The following is a 14934-nucleotide window of genomic DNA, read 5'->3' on the forward strand; positions in this document are numbered from 1 at the left end:
CGAGGCATCAGCCAGGCTTGAAGCGCCAGTCAGACGCGAGGCGCCAACTTTTTTCAAGAGGGACTCAGTACATTCTCTCAGTCCCTCTCCTATCAGGAGTTTGTCTCCCACAGATAGAAGACTTCCTGATTTTGAAGCAGATTCTCCTTTGGATCCTGGTGTAGACGAGAGTTCAGAAGACGAGGCTCGTGGTAGGGAAGGACTCTCAAGTTACAAAGTCTTGACAGCCCTTCTGCTTCAGGAATATGGGGACACGTTAACTCCTGCTGCTCCTCCTCCGCGCTCTCTGTTTTCAAGTGCAAAGGCCCCTAAGTCTTCATCTTTCTTGAAAATGAGACCTACCATCTCTATGAAGAGGGCTCTTCAGTCTCTTAACGCATGGATGGAAACGAAGAAGGATCTTGTCAGGACGGTCTTCTGCATGCCCCCAGCGAGACTCGCTGGCAGAAGGGGCATTTGGTATAAAACGGGGGAGAATATGGGTCTTTCTCTCCCATCCTTGGCTGAAGCAGACTTCTCTACATTAGTTGATGCTTCAAGAAGACAGGGACTGAACTCTGCTCGCGTGACTTGGGGCATTTCCGAGCTAGATCATCTCCTCAAGGGACTCTTCCATGTTTTGGAAGTTTTCAATTTCTTGGATTGGTCCCTTGGGGTGATGTCTAAGAAGGCGCATGACTCAGAGGGTCTCGACCCGAAAGTCCTTCTTTGTATCTTGTCGTGCATCGACAAGGCAGTACAAGATGGCTCCTTAGAAGTCTCCTCTCTATTTGGAGTGGGACTACTGAAGAAGAGGGCAGTATTCAGTGCTTTTCTGACCAAGGCGGTCTCCTACTCTCAAAGAGCAGCACTTATTTACGCTCCCATGTTTGACTTTTTGTTTCCTTCTCAGTTAGTGAAGGACATTTCCCGATCACTAACTGAGAAGGCGACGCAAGACCTCATTCAATCTTCAAGAAAGAAGAGACCTGCTGCAACGGTTGAGAAGAAAGGGCCGAGTACGTCTCTTCAGCCCTTTAGAGGAGGCCCTCCCTCCAGAGCTCCCTCTAAAAGGAAGGCTCCTTTAAGAAGGGAAAGTGAATCTATGCCCCTCCAAACACCAGTAGGTGCCAGGCTCCTAGGATTTGCGGAGGCCTGGGCACGTATCAACACGGACGCTTCTTCAACGTCTGTGATAAGGTAGGGATACTGTATCCCCTTCCAGGACAGTCCTCCTCTGACTTCAACTCCGCGGGAACTGTCCGCCAAATACAAGGACCCTGTGCTGAGGGATACTCTTCGACTAATGGTACATCAGATGTGGGACAAGAGAGCGATAGAGCTAGTGCTGGATCAAAACTCCCCGGGGTTCTACAATCGCCTTTTCCTGGTTGCAAAGGCCTCGGGGGGCTGGAGACCAGTTCTAGACGTCAGCGCTCTGAACAAATTTGTTCAGAAGGAGAAGTTCTCCATGGAGACTTCTGCCTCAGTCCTTTCGGCTCTGCGCCAAGGAGATTGGATGGTTTCTCTGGATCTCCAGGACGCCTATTTTCACGTCCTGATTCACCCTTCGTCGAAGAAGTACCTCCGTTTCATGACGGGGGGAAGGATCTTTCAGTTCAGGGCCTTGTGTTTCGGCCTGTCCACAGCTCCTCAGGTCTTCACAAGCCTGATGAAAAATGTGGCGAGGTTTCTTCACCTCAAGGGTGTAAATAACTCTCTGTATCTGGACGACTGGCTCATCAGAGCCAGATCAGAGAGGCAGTGTTTGGAGGACCTTATTTTGACCCTGAAACTGATCAACTCGTTGGGATTACTCGTAAACCTCGAGAAGTCGCAGCTGACCCCCAGACAGAACATAGTCTATGTGGGGATTCAGATGGATTCTCTGGGTTTTCAAGTATTTCCTTCGCAAGAGAGACTCGTGAAAGGCTTGGAGAAAGTCTCTCTCTTCTTAGGGAAAGAACGGACTTCGGCGAGGGAATGGTTGAGCCTTCTAGGGACCCTTTCCTTGCTCGAACAGTTCTTTCCTCTAGGAAGACTTCATTTACGTCCGCTTCAATTTTTCCTCAAGAGGTCATGGAGTTGGAAGACCGGACGTCTATCAGACTTCTTCCCCATTCCAGTGGAGATGAAGCCTCACTTAGAATGGTGGTTGCCCCCGTTGAAGGAGAACAAGGGAATCTCCCTGGAGGTTCAGAACCCAAGCCTAGTGTTATACTCCAACGCGTCAGAGAAGGGTTGGGGAGCAACATTAGGTACGAGAGAGGTGTCAGGCACCTGGGAAGCAGCACAGGTGTCCTGGCACATAAACTGCAAAGAACTCTTTGCCGTACACCTGGCACTGAAGAACCTAGAACCTTTTGTGTCAAACAGAGTAGTTCAAGTAAATGTGGAAGACACCACCGCGCTTGCCTACATTCGGAAACAAGGAGGGACTCACTCCTTGTTCCTTTACGAACTAGCAAGAGACCTGCTGCTTTGGACTTCCCAGAGGAACATCTCCCTTCTTACGAGATTTGTTGAGGGAGTAAGGAATGTAAGGGCAGACAGGCTGAGCAGGAGGAACGAGGTCCTTCACACAGAGTGGACCCTCCACTCAGAAGTGTGTCAGAGTCTCTGGTCTCTTTGGGGGACTCCTCATGTGGATCTCTTCGCCACATTCCTCTCCAAAAGACTGGAAGTCTTTTGCTCTGTGGTAGAAGACCCCAGAGCTCTGATAGTCGACGCCTTCCTGCTAGACTGGTCTCATGTAGACGTCTACGCTTTTCCACCTTTCAAGATCCTGGGACAAGTACTGAAGAAATTTGTGGCTTCAAAGGGGACAAGGATGACCCTGATAGCCCCCTTTTGGCCGGCACAAGATTGGTTCACAGAGGTGGTGGAGTGGACAGTAGATTTTCCCAGATCCCTTCCAAGGAGGAGGGATCTTCTCAGACAGCCACACTTCGAGAGGTATCATCAAAACCTCCCCGCTCTCGCTCTGACTGCCTTTCGACTATCGAAAGACTTGTCAGAGCGAGAAGGTTTTCTCGCAAGGTTGCAAGCGCGATTGCGAGAGCCCGCAGAGCCTCCACTAGACGAGTATATCAGTCTAAGTGGGAAGTTTTTAGAAGGTGGTGCAAGTCGAAGAAGTTGTCCTCCTCCACTACCTCTGTGACCGAAATCGCTGATTTCTTGTTGTTCCTAAGAGAAGACTCTCATCTATCTGTATCCACAATAAAGGGATATAGGAGCATACTTTCGGCAGTCTTCAGGAATAGAGGCCTAGATCTTGCAGATAATAAGGATCTCCACGATCTTATAAGATCCTTTGAAACTACAAAGTCTAGTGAACTGGCTCCTCCTAGCTGGAACCTAGATGTAGTGCTCAAGTTCCTGTCATCTGAAAGGTTCGAACCTCCTCATCTGGCTTCGTTTCGAGACTTAACAAGGAAATGCTTATTCCTCTTATCTTTAGCAACAGCCAAAAGAATTAGTGAGCTACATGCCCTAGAGGATAAAGTAGGATTCAAGGGAGACTCAGCCATTTGCTCGTTTAAAGCATTATTTTTAGCTAAAAACGAGAACCCCTCGAATCCCTGGCCTAAGACCTTCGAGGTTAAAGGCTTATCGAGTCTCGTCGGTAGAGAAGCAGAAAATCTCTTTGTCCTGTAAGAGCACTAAAATTCTACCTTCAGAGAAAAAACCAGAGGGGGGCTCTAGACAAGGTCTTTGGTGCGTAGTAAAAGACCCCACAAGACTGATGTCTAAGAATGCTCTAGCGTTCTTTGTGAGAAACGTCATTACAGACGCACATAAGATCTGTCCTGACGACGCGTTTCATCTCTTGAGAGTGAAAGCTCATGAATTGAGAGCAGTAGCGACATCTCTCTCGTTTCAAAAGAATATGTCACTAAAGAACATCTTGGAAGTGACAATTTGGAGATGCAACTCAGTATTTGCATCTCACTACTTGAGAGATGTTCATGTGACCTACGAGAAATGTTTTTCTCTAGGTCCTTTCGTGTCTGCGGATACGATCCTGGGTATAGGAGCTAACACCGATCCTTAAATTTGTACATACCTTCTATTAGATATGTGCTGACAAAAGTGCTAGATGTCGCACTGGCGGCCGTTCACTATTGTTCAGTAAGGAACTCTTGTGATATCTTCTTAGATGAGTATTAATTTTTTTTTTTGAAAATTTTATGTATGTATGCGTTATGTGTTTTTGAGTTCTGGTTGTTGTGAAGAGTTTGGGGATAACTCTGAACAATCTTTAGTACTAACATGGTGGTTAGGATCAGGTGATCGGGATCGGTTGTGTGCTCCTTCATAAGGTGTATTGTCATATAAGTGGATTAGCACCCATTGACAAAGTCCTTTTAGGTTTTGCCGAGTAAGCGGATAAGACCCTATCGGCAGACCCACAAGAACTCTTGGCCATAAATTACATATCTCGCTAAAGTTTCTTGAGGTGATGCAGACTCCTGGGCAGCAGCCACGAAGTCTACCACCTATCAGGTAGGAACCAAGGTTTATTTATACCTACAACATATGTTGTTTACCTGTCTATTCCATAGTTAGCTGTTTCTTACCCTCCACCAAAGGGTGCCAATCAGCTAAGTATTTATCTGACTGGTAAGTTGATTGTATGAAAATGATATTGTTATGATACAATAAAGTTTCATACATACTTACCTGGCAGATATATACGATTAATGGCCCACCCAGCCTCCCCGCAGGAGACAGGTGGAAGAGAGAAAATATGATAGAAAACGGGAATGGTTCCTAGTCCTGCCACCCAGGGCAGGCAGGTAGATCACCTGACCTACCTGTAGCGAGTGGCGCGAAATTTGAATTTCTGTCGGGGACGACGGAGTCTTAGCTAAGTATATATCTGCCAGGTAAGTATGTATGAAACTATTGTATCATAACAATATCATTTTCCTAACTATACAAACTTAGGTCCTTTACACATAGTGCCTTTCATTACACCCCTCAATCTTTTATCTGGGCTGAATGCAAATTGGAATGTTATTTTCTGGTCAGAGGAAGTACCAATAACTTGACAGGTAGTTAACTACCAAATTCCTTGTTTGAAGAATTCAGTGGCTGTGTACAGGCTATGCCTCAAGCATTTCCTATTGTAAAGCACTTAGGTTTATATAGTTAGGAAAAATACAATTTACTTTAAAAAATTGTGATATTTAAAATAAACTTTTGTTTTAGGTAAAACCCCCTAATAATCTTTCAATGTAAATTATATAATTGCTCTTAGTGATTAAGGTTTTAAAAGTGATTAAGGTTTTATGCATGACACTTACCTGGCAGGTATATATATAGCTTATCCTCTTGACGCACTGGCAGAATTTCAAAACTCGCGGCAACCGCTAGTACACTGGTAGTTCAGGTGATGGCCACCCCGTTCCCGTGGCGCTGGTACTTGGAACTATTCCCGTTTTCCTCAGATTTTCTCTGCCAGCCGAACCGGCAACATCGTTGTTGGTTCTCTGTTAGAATTTCCTGCTCGTTGACTGACTTTTTGGATATTGGTATCGTATTCACGAAGTTAGCGTGGCAATCGCATTTTGTTTGGATTTTGATTTAGTATGTCTGATTCAGGAAGTATGTTTAGAGTTTGTGTGAAAGAAGGGTGTAAGGTGAGACTGCCGAAATCATCGGTAGATCCACATACTATTTGTAAGAAGTGTCGGGAGTTTGTATGTACGTGGGACAATAGGTGCAATGAATGTCAGTGTCTGAATGAGAAAGAGTGGAAGGCTCTTATGAAGTATGTTGAGAGATTAGAAAAAGATCGGGTTAGAAGATCTGTCTCTAGGAGTGAGAGATCGGGATCTTCGAGTAAGCCTTTGAATGAATCTTTGCATGTGTCTTCTCCAGCTCATTCACATGTAGACGTAGCACCTTCCCCTCAGGTTTCTCCTGCGCCCGTTGCTGTATCTGAGGATACTACTGATCCACAAATCGTGAAAGTGTTCGCTGCCCTTGCGTCCATGGGAGATCAAATTAAACGATTAACAGACAAAGTGGAAGTGTTGGGTGACAGTGTTGTGGAGGGGCGCCTGATCGTCCCTCTCGTGCTCCTAGACCGAGACCTCTTCAAGCTCCCAGAACCAAGGGAGAAGGCATGTCGACAGTCGAAGGGAGGCGAGAGGGGTTTACTCGCGATCAGTCGTCCCTTCAGGCAGTCCTGTTGCTTCCCAGGCTGCAGCAGTACGCCATGGAAAAGGCGATACTTGGGAAGTGCCGTTATTCTTCGGATAGTTCGGTGTCAGGAAGGAGTAGGCGTTTCGCGGAAGTATCGCGTCCTCTCAAGAGGTCATACTTTCCGTCCTCATCACAGGAGGATGAAGAAATTATCCCTATCAAAAGGAAGAGGATTTCTCGTCAGTTGGAAGTTACTAGCGGTGCGGTGAGAGGTGTTTCTCCGCTTAGAGGAACTCCTCTGCGTAGACCGCTGGTTCGCTCGCCTCTCCGTGTTAGCCCGGTGCGTCCTCGATCTCCTCATCATCAGGAGTCTCGTAAGGAAGCGGAGACGAAGGAAGTTCTGCGGGACATGCAAGAGAGATTAGCAGTGATTGTAACAATAATCATGGGAGAAGCCCGAACAACCTTCGGTTAGACGTAAGGACTCGTCTCTCCCGGTTAAGTCCTCCAAGAGGACGGAGGACGTGCAAAACGCAAGCCAGGACGCAGTGCATCCCTTAAGAAGGACAAGCAGTGCAGGACGCAAAGGAAGAGGTGATGGACGCATACGTTCAGGAGGACGCAGGACGCAGGCGGCAGCAAGTCGAAACTTTTTCTCGACAAGGAAGAGAGGAGTTTTACAAGGAGACAGCGCCGCATTCGCTCTCTAAGCAGGCTCTGCATAAGGAGTCCCGCTTTGGAGAGTCATCAAGGATCTTGGTTTTCAAGATATTTCTTCGCAGGAGGAAGAATTTGTGGAGAGTGCGGAAGAGGACAAGAATGTGGAAGCTCCTTCTTCGGACTACAAGAGACTAACAGAGTGCCTTCTTTCCTTGTTTGAAGGAGATTTTCAACCTTCAGGCCCGCCATCGCCTTTGTCTCAATTTTCGAAGACGAAGACAGCCAAGAAATCGTCTTTTTTGAAAATGACTTTGTCTATTTCGGCCAAGAAAGCCCTTCAACGCGTAAATGAGTGGTTGAAGGAGAAGAGAGAGTCGGGGAAGACTTCTTTTGCCTTTCCGTCCGGCCAAGTTACTTCTAAGTCTGGTGTTTGGGTATGCTACGGGGGAAAGTCTTGGCCTGGGAGTTCCTGCCTCCTCCAGGGAGACTTTTCCAACATAGTGGACAGCTCCCGTAGACATGCTTTACATTCAAGCCAAAGTGTGGTGGACTTCGTCAGAGTTCGACCATTTACTCAAAGGTATCTATCGGACTTTTGAGGTGTTTAATTTTCTTGACTGGTCGTTGGGGGCCCTGGCTCGGACTTCGGAGATGGAAGATTCGTCAGAATCCGAGTTGCCGAGAAGTATCATGTCCTGTATGGATAAAGCCTTGAGAGATGGAGCTAATGAATTGGCTTCACTTTTTACAGCAGGCGTTTTGAAGAAAAGACATCTTTTGTGCTCGTTCGCTGCTAAAGGAGTCTCGAACGCGCAAAAGTCGGAGTTGATGTTTTCTCCGCTTTCAGGACAGCTCTTTCCCTCAGGATATCATTAAGGACATCTCGCTCTCCCTCACTCAGAAGGCTACTCAGGATCTTCTTTACGTCTTCTGTAAGGAAGTATTTACCTTCTAATGTAATGAAGAAGACCCCGAAGGATACAAAGACATCACAGCAGCCCTTTCGGGGTAGGACTTTTTCCCGACCAGCATTTAGAGGAAAAAGAGTTCCAGCCAAAAGAGGTTCGAAAACCTCAACCAAGCAATGAGTCAGAAGTCCTCCAGACTTGTGTGGGGGCCAGACTTTTAGACTTCTGGGAAGTCTGGCAAAGCAAAGGAGCGGATCCTTGGTCTGTAAAGGTAGCGAAGGAAGGATACAAGATCCCCTTTCTCAAGAAACCACCTCTCGCTACAGCTCCGAGAGCCCTAGGGGCTCATTACATCGATTTAGAGAAGAGAGAGGCTCTTTGGCATCAAGTTGTCAGCATGTTAGAAAAGGGGGCCATAGAACCGGTTCTGGATCACGAATCCCCAGGTTTTTACAACCGTCTGTTTCTAGTACCGAAGTCATCAGGAGGTTGGAGGCCAGTACTGGACGTAAGTCAGCTAAACTTGTTCGTAGAAAAGACCAAGTTTACGATGGAGACGAACGATTTCAGTACTGGCAGCGGTACGACCACGGGGACGGGATGGTAACGCTGGACTTCAGGATGCGCACTTCCATATTCCGATTCACCCAAGGTCCAGGAAATATTTGAGATTCGTGATCCAGGACAGGATTTATCAATTCAAAGCCCTTTGCTTCGGTCTGTGCACGGCTCCTCAAATTTTTACAAGAATGATGTCGAATGTGGCGAAGTGGCTTCATTTGTTAGGAGTCAGAGTCTCTCTACCTCGACGATTGGCTCATAAGAGCACAATCAAAACAGCAATGTCTGGAGGACACGAACATCACATTGGAGTTAACTCAGCAACTGGGTCTGATGGTAAACCTGAAAAAGTCACGGTTGATCCCCTCTCAGGAGCTAGTTTATTTGGGGATTCTGATATCCTCAGTGACTTTTCGGGCTTTTCCGTCACCCGAAAGGCAGACCATGTGCCTGCGGAAAGTGCAAGAATTCCTATTGAGACTAATGCTCGGCGAGAGAGTGGATGAGCCTGCTGGGGACACTCTCTTCGTTAGAGCGGTTCATTTCACTAGGGAGACTTCACATGAGGCCCTTACAGTTCTTTCTGAACGAAGTCTGGCCAAGAAGATCGCAACCAGATTCCTTCCGGTTTCCAATTCCTTCAAAGATAAAGGAGGAATTAAAGTGGTGGCTAGTTCCGGGGAGGTTGTCAGAGGGTACGTCACTCCAGCAGAGGAACCCAGACCGGATATTATTTTCCGACGCGTCAGACGCAGGCTGGGGAGCGACGCTGGGCCCTCGGGAGGAGTCAGGCCTTTGGAACGAAGAAGAAAAGGCATGGCACATAAACAGGAAGGAACTGATGGCGATCTTCTTGGCTCTGAAAGCGTTCAGACCGTGGATCAGTGGCAAAGTGGTGCAGATCAACGCGGACAATACCACAGCTCTGGCATATATACGAAAACAGGGAGGAACCCACTCGTTGTCCCTTTGCAACTTGGCGAAGGAGATTCTTCTGTGGTCGCAGAAAGAAAACGTCACCCTGCTCACCAGGTTCATTCAAGGAGAGAAGAACGTCAGAGCGGATCTGTTGAGCAGGGACGGACAAGTGCTTTCCACGGAGTGGATGTTGCATCTTCAAGTATGCCAGAGACTGTGGAAGCTCTGGGGCACACCAGTAGTGGATCTTTTCGCTACCGCAGCGACGAAGAGGTTACCGAACTATTGTTCTTCTCCAATCCCGGACCCTCTTTGCAGTCGCAGTCGATGCCTTCCTACTAGATTGGACGGGTCTAGATGCGTACGCTTTTCCCCCGTTCAAGATTTTAGGAAGGGTAATGAAAAAATTCAGAGAAAGTCGAGGAACAAGGCTGACTCTGATAGCCCCATACTGGCCGGCACAAACGTGGTTCACAGAGGTACTGGAATGGACAGTGGATTCTCCGAGAAGTCTACCCACGAGAGTAGATCTCTCAAACAACCCCACTTCGACAGGTTTCCACAAGAACACCCTCGCTCTGGGTCTGACTGCGTTCAGACTATCGAAAGACTTGTCAGAGCGAGGGGGTTTTCTAGAGAAGCAGCGAAGGCAGTTGCAAGAGCACAAAGGCCATCAACTATCAAAGTGTACCAGTCTAAGTGGGAGAACTTCCGTAAATGGTGTAAGAATCGGAAGATTTCTTCATCCAATACCTACTCGTGACACAAATTGCAGATTTCCTTCTATACCTTAAGAAGGAACTGGGTTTGGCTAATCAGACAATTAAAGGTTATAAGTGTATGTTGTCTGCAGTGTTTAGACACAGAGGTTTAGATCTGTCCAACGACGCAGATCTTAGAGATCTTCTCAGATCTTTTAATACAAAGAAGGATCGACTTTGCAGAACTCCTTCTTGGAATTTGGATGTCGTTCTCAAGTTCTTGGAGACGGATAGGTTTGAACCTATGGGCATTCGTCTTTGCGAGCTAACGAAGAAGACTATTTTCTTGTAGTAGCCTTAGCTACAGCTAAAAGGATTAGCGAGCTGCAAGCTATTGACAAGCAAGTAGGTTGGAAGCACAACAAAGCAGTTTGTTCTTTTCAACAGGAGTTCTTAGCAAAGAATGAGAATCCTTCGCATCCGTGGCCAAGATCATTTGAGATTGAAGGACTGGCTGATCTAGTAGGGCAAGAACAAGAAAGGGTTCTTTGCCCAGTGAGAGCCTTACGGTTTTACGTAGAAAGAACAAGAAGCATTAGGGGGACTTCATGTTCTCTGTGGTGCTCTGTTAAAGATCCTATTAGACCTATGTCTAAAAACGCGATGGCTTTCTTTGTAAGAGAAGTCATCAAAGAAGCTCATTTACTTTGTCAGGAAGAATGCTTCGGCTTGATTAAGGTTAAAGCTCATGAGGTGAGAGCAGTAGCTACGTCCTTAGCATTCAGGAAAAATTTAGCCCTCAAGGACATTATAGATTCGACGTTTTGGAGGACAAACTCTGTGTTTGCCTCTCATTACCTTAGAGACGTGAAGACAACTTTTGATAATTGTCAAACGTTAGGCCCGTATGTATCCTCAGGTACAGTACTGGGCAAAGGAGTTTCCACCCATAACCTAATAACATGCTAGGTTTTTATTTTAATTAGGTTATAGTGTTTTTTATGGTTGTCTGAGAATTAATACCAGCTCAGTTTTTTGGTGTAGTGTTTATTATTGTGTGTGTGTGGTTCAGGTGACTAACTTTCCTAGCATGAATGCCCGTGGTAAATGAGGGCTAGGGTTCTCTGTCAGCAGATTGGTCATGTCCAGTTGTCAGACCCTTGTTGTTAGCTTTCTCAACAAACAGGTCACATCCTAGTTGAGAGCTACTAAGGTTTAGCAGGCTAAGAGGCAGGACCTACGAAGTCAGCTACCTTAGCAGGTAAGGAACTTAATAAATAATTTTTAAAATTTAGTTAATTTTTGAATTATGACGATGTTGCTGTCTGTGACCCACCTCCAAATGTGTCAATCAGCTATATATATACCTGCCAGGTAAGTGTCATGCATAAAAATGATATTGTTATGATACAATAAAGTTTTATGCATACTTACCTGGCAGGTATATATAATTAAATTCCCACCCTCCTCCCCTCAGGAGACAGGGTTCAGAGAAAATCTGAGGAAAACGGGAATAGTTCCAAGTACCAGCGCCACGGGAACGGGGTGGCCATCACCTGAACTACCAGTGTACTAGCGGTTGCCGCGAGTTTTGAAATTCTGCCAGTGCGTCAAGAGGATAAGCTATATATATACCTGCCAGGTAAGTATGCATAAAACTTTATTGTATCATAACAATATCATTTTTCAAATTATCATAACATTTTAAATATTTGTTCAAATATTGTTACCACATATATTGTTCTTTTTCAGTCGAGATGTTGCAATACCAGTGCAGTCCCGTATTTGTTTCATCAAATTTCATGATAGAGATTCTGTTGCAGTAGCCCAGCATCTTACAAACACAGTCTTCATAGATCGTGCCCTTATTATTATACCTTTTGCAATGGGTGAAATGCCTGATGAGCAGAGGGCCATGGAAATCCTGAGCTCTGGTGGTACTATTCCAGGGATTGGACAGGAATCTAAGTGGCCAGCTCATGTTACTAACCAGGTGTGTTTATTAATCCTTAATTGCTAGGTTGCATAAATATTATGCCATCTGTAGCATGTTTATGAATATTGATGATAACATTATTAAGTTTTACACTTCATTATTAATTATCTGAACATTCTTATATTTAAAAAGAAAAGAAACTTAAGTCCATACAATATGCCAACCTCTTTTATTTGAGATGAATCTTACCCACTATTAAAGTTAGCTGTATCTCCATGCTAATTAGGGTAGTTGATATTAAAAAAAAATCTATTGGCTGCCCAGATGACTGCCTAGTTCACCTCTTCAATAGGTGTGCTTTGAATGTTTTAGCTCATGGCAGAATTCTCCTTGCCGCCATCAGGTTATGTAAGAATGATTACTGTGTAAGCAGGATGCCTAAATTTTAAGTAGATTACCATAATGTGTGTACCAGCTGCAGTGACACACAGTGTGAGGAATGCAGGGATTGGTTTAAACCTACGGTACTGCTTGATGTATGATCCACGAGATGCTGCATCCTGCATTTTCCCAACTTGCCCTAGAGTCCGTTTAACCCTGAAAGAAAGGTTTTACTAGCATCTGTTCTGCTTTATATATTGATGGAAATGAATGTGAAGTCATATATACACATGTGTATACAGGCAGTCCCTGGGTTACGACGGGGTTTCCGTTCTTGAGATGAATCGTAAGCCAAAAATCGTTGTAAGCCGGAACATCGTAAAAAATCCTAAAAAACCCTTACTATTAATCCTTTGGGTGCATTGAAAACTATGTAAACTGCATTCTTATTGAATTTTTCAAACAAAAATTCAAATATTGATTATTTTGCAATTTTGGTGTCATTTCATCTGCCAGATGAGCGTTGTAGACATCGTAACCCTGGAAATAATGTCTAATGAATATAATTGAGAAGCGCCTTAACCTCGGAACGTCATAACCCGGGGACTGCCTGTGTATGTGTATATATATATATATAGATAATTATATATATTATTAGACCTCGAATACGAAAGGCTCAACTTACGAAAAACTCGAGATACAAAAACAAATACAAAGTTTTTTGGCTCTACATACAAAAATCGTTCAAGTTACGAAAGGTTGTTGCTGTAAAGTTGCAAGATTCGCCCGGACCACCGAGAACAATTTTAAAACTCGCACGCTGCCAACTGAGTAAACTCGCCACCATCCTCCCTCTCTCCCATTGGTTCCTGATGCTAGTCACCCCGTAAGATCCTGTTCTCTTATTGGTCAGCATCTACCCCATGTGCTCTTTGTATTCTATTGGTAAAAGGATGCTGTAAATTGAAAAACTTATTCATGCAATACATTTAATAAAAAAAAAATTAGGTAAAGATAGAATAAAGAATAGAAATGAATGGTTATTATACTGTTCGGTAGTTTCAGTAGTTGAAGAGAGATAATGAAAATTTGATTACTGTACATACTATGTGCTAGGTGAAAGTGGTTGCTTGGCGATCGTTCAGTACTCGTAGATGCTGAACGTAAACAGAAGTTTGGAAGCTTTTTTTTTTTTTTTTTTTTTTTTTATTATTATTATTATTATTATTATTATTATTATTATTATTATTATTATTATTATAGTTAATGGCTACTTAATAATTATTTGAAATGAGTACATGCAATACATTTAAAAAATTGTGAATTAGATATCATAAAATATAAAATTTATCAGACTGCTATCATCGAAGCCAACAAATACGTATTTTCTAGAATTCTTCTTCTGGTTTAATATTACGTATATGTTTCATTATAGCTGTCAGTAACTCAGTATCTCCATTAGGTAAACATAGAAGAAAGAATAGAAATGAATGGTTATTTTACTGTTTGGTAGATTCATTATATGAAAATGTGTGCAATTTCATGCAGAATACAACTAAAAATATTTGAAGGTTGTAGCTTTTCTCATTTTCGAAATATTTGCATATAAACCACGATATAAAGGATAAAAAACTATGTTCGCTCAACTTTGACTCAACCGAAATGGTAGAAAAACGCAATTGTAAGCTAAAACTCTTACAGTCCAGAAATATTCTGTCATTTATCTTCACTTTAAAACAAATTTGAAGTCTAGAACAATATTTAGATTTATGGTGAAATATTGAAAAAACTTTTTCCTTCCCTCCGCGTGCCGATTCGCAGCCGCAAATATCCGAAATGCGTATGTCGCATTCTCCTAATATTTGCTCCTTTTCATACTAGGCTTTTTATATAGTTTCATATATGAAAATGTGCACAATTTCATGCAGAATACAACTAAAAATATTTGAAGGTTGTAGCTTTTCTCATTTTCGAAATATTTGCATATAAACTGCGATAAATAGGAAATAAACTACGTTCGGTCAACTTTGACTCAACTGAAATGGTCGAAAAACGCAATTGTAAGCTAAAATTCTTACAGTCTAGTAATATTCAGTGATTTATCTTCACTTTAAAACAAATTCGAAGCCTCTAGAACAATATTTAGATTTATGGTGAATTTTTGAAAAAGAAATTTCCCTCCCTATGCGCGCCAATTCTCGGCCGCAAATCTCCGTAATGCGTATGTAGCATTCTCCTAATATTTACTCCTTTTCATATTAGGCGTTTTATATAGTTTCATATATTAAAATGTGCGCAATTTCATGCAGAATACAACAAAAAAATATTTGAAGGTTGTAGCTTTTCTCATTTTCAAAATATTTGCATATATACCATGATAAATAGGAAAAAAATTACGTTTTTTCAACTTTGACTCGTCCGAAATGGTCGAAAAACGCAATTGTAAGCTAAAACTCTTACAGTCTAGTAATATTCAGTCATTTATCTTCACTTTAAAACAAATTTTGAAGTCTCTAGAACAATATTTAGATTTATGGTGAATTTTTGAAAAAACCTTTTTCCTTCCATATGAAAATGTGCGCAATTTCATGCAGAATACAACTAAAAATATTTGAAGGCTGTAGCTTTTCTCATTTTTGAAATATTTGCATATAAATCACCATAAATAGGAAAAAAAAACTACGTTCGGTCAACTTTGACTCAACCGAAATGGTTGAAAAACTCAGTTGTAAGCTAA

General features: G+C 43.3%; 1 protein-coding gene across 1 annotated transcript in view; it reads left to right on the forward strand.

Annotated features, from left to right (window-relative positions):
- The window catches only part of LOC135224827 (uncharacterized), a 362810-nt gene that overhangs the window by 16485 nt on the left and 331391 nt on the right, over positions 1-14934 (forward strand). Inside the window, exons 3-4 of the mRNA XM_064264150.1 lie at positions 114-1179; positions 11624-11873. Of these exons, the coding sequence (XP_064120220.1) occupies positions 114-1179; positions 11624-11873 (1316 nt within the window). The remainder of the gene's footprint in view (positions 1-113; positions 1180-11623; positions 11874-14934) is intronic.

The sequence above is a fragment of the Macrobrachium nipponense genome, chromosome 12 (genome assembly GCF_015104395.2).
Source record: "Macrobrachium nipponense isolate FS-2020 chromosome 12, ASM1510439v2, whole genome shotgun sequence".
NCBI classification, from domain to species: Eukaryota; Metazoa; Arthropoda; class Malacostraca; order Decapoda; family Palaemonidae; genus Macrobrachium; species Macrobrachium nipponense.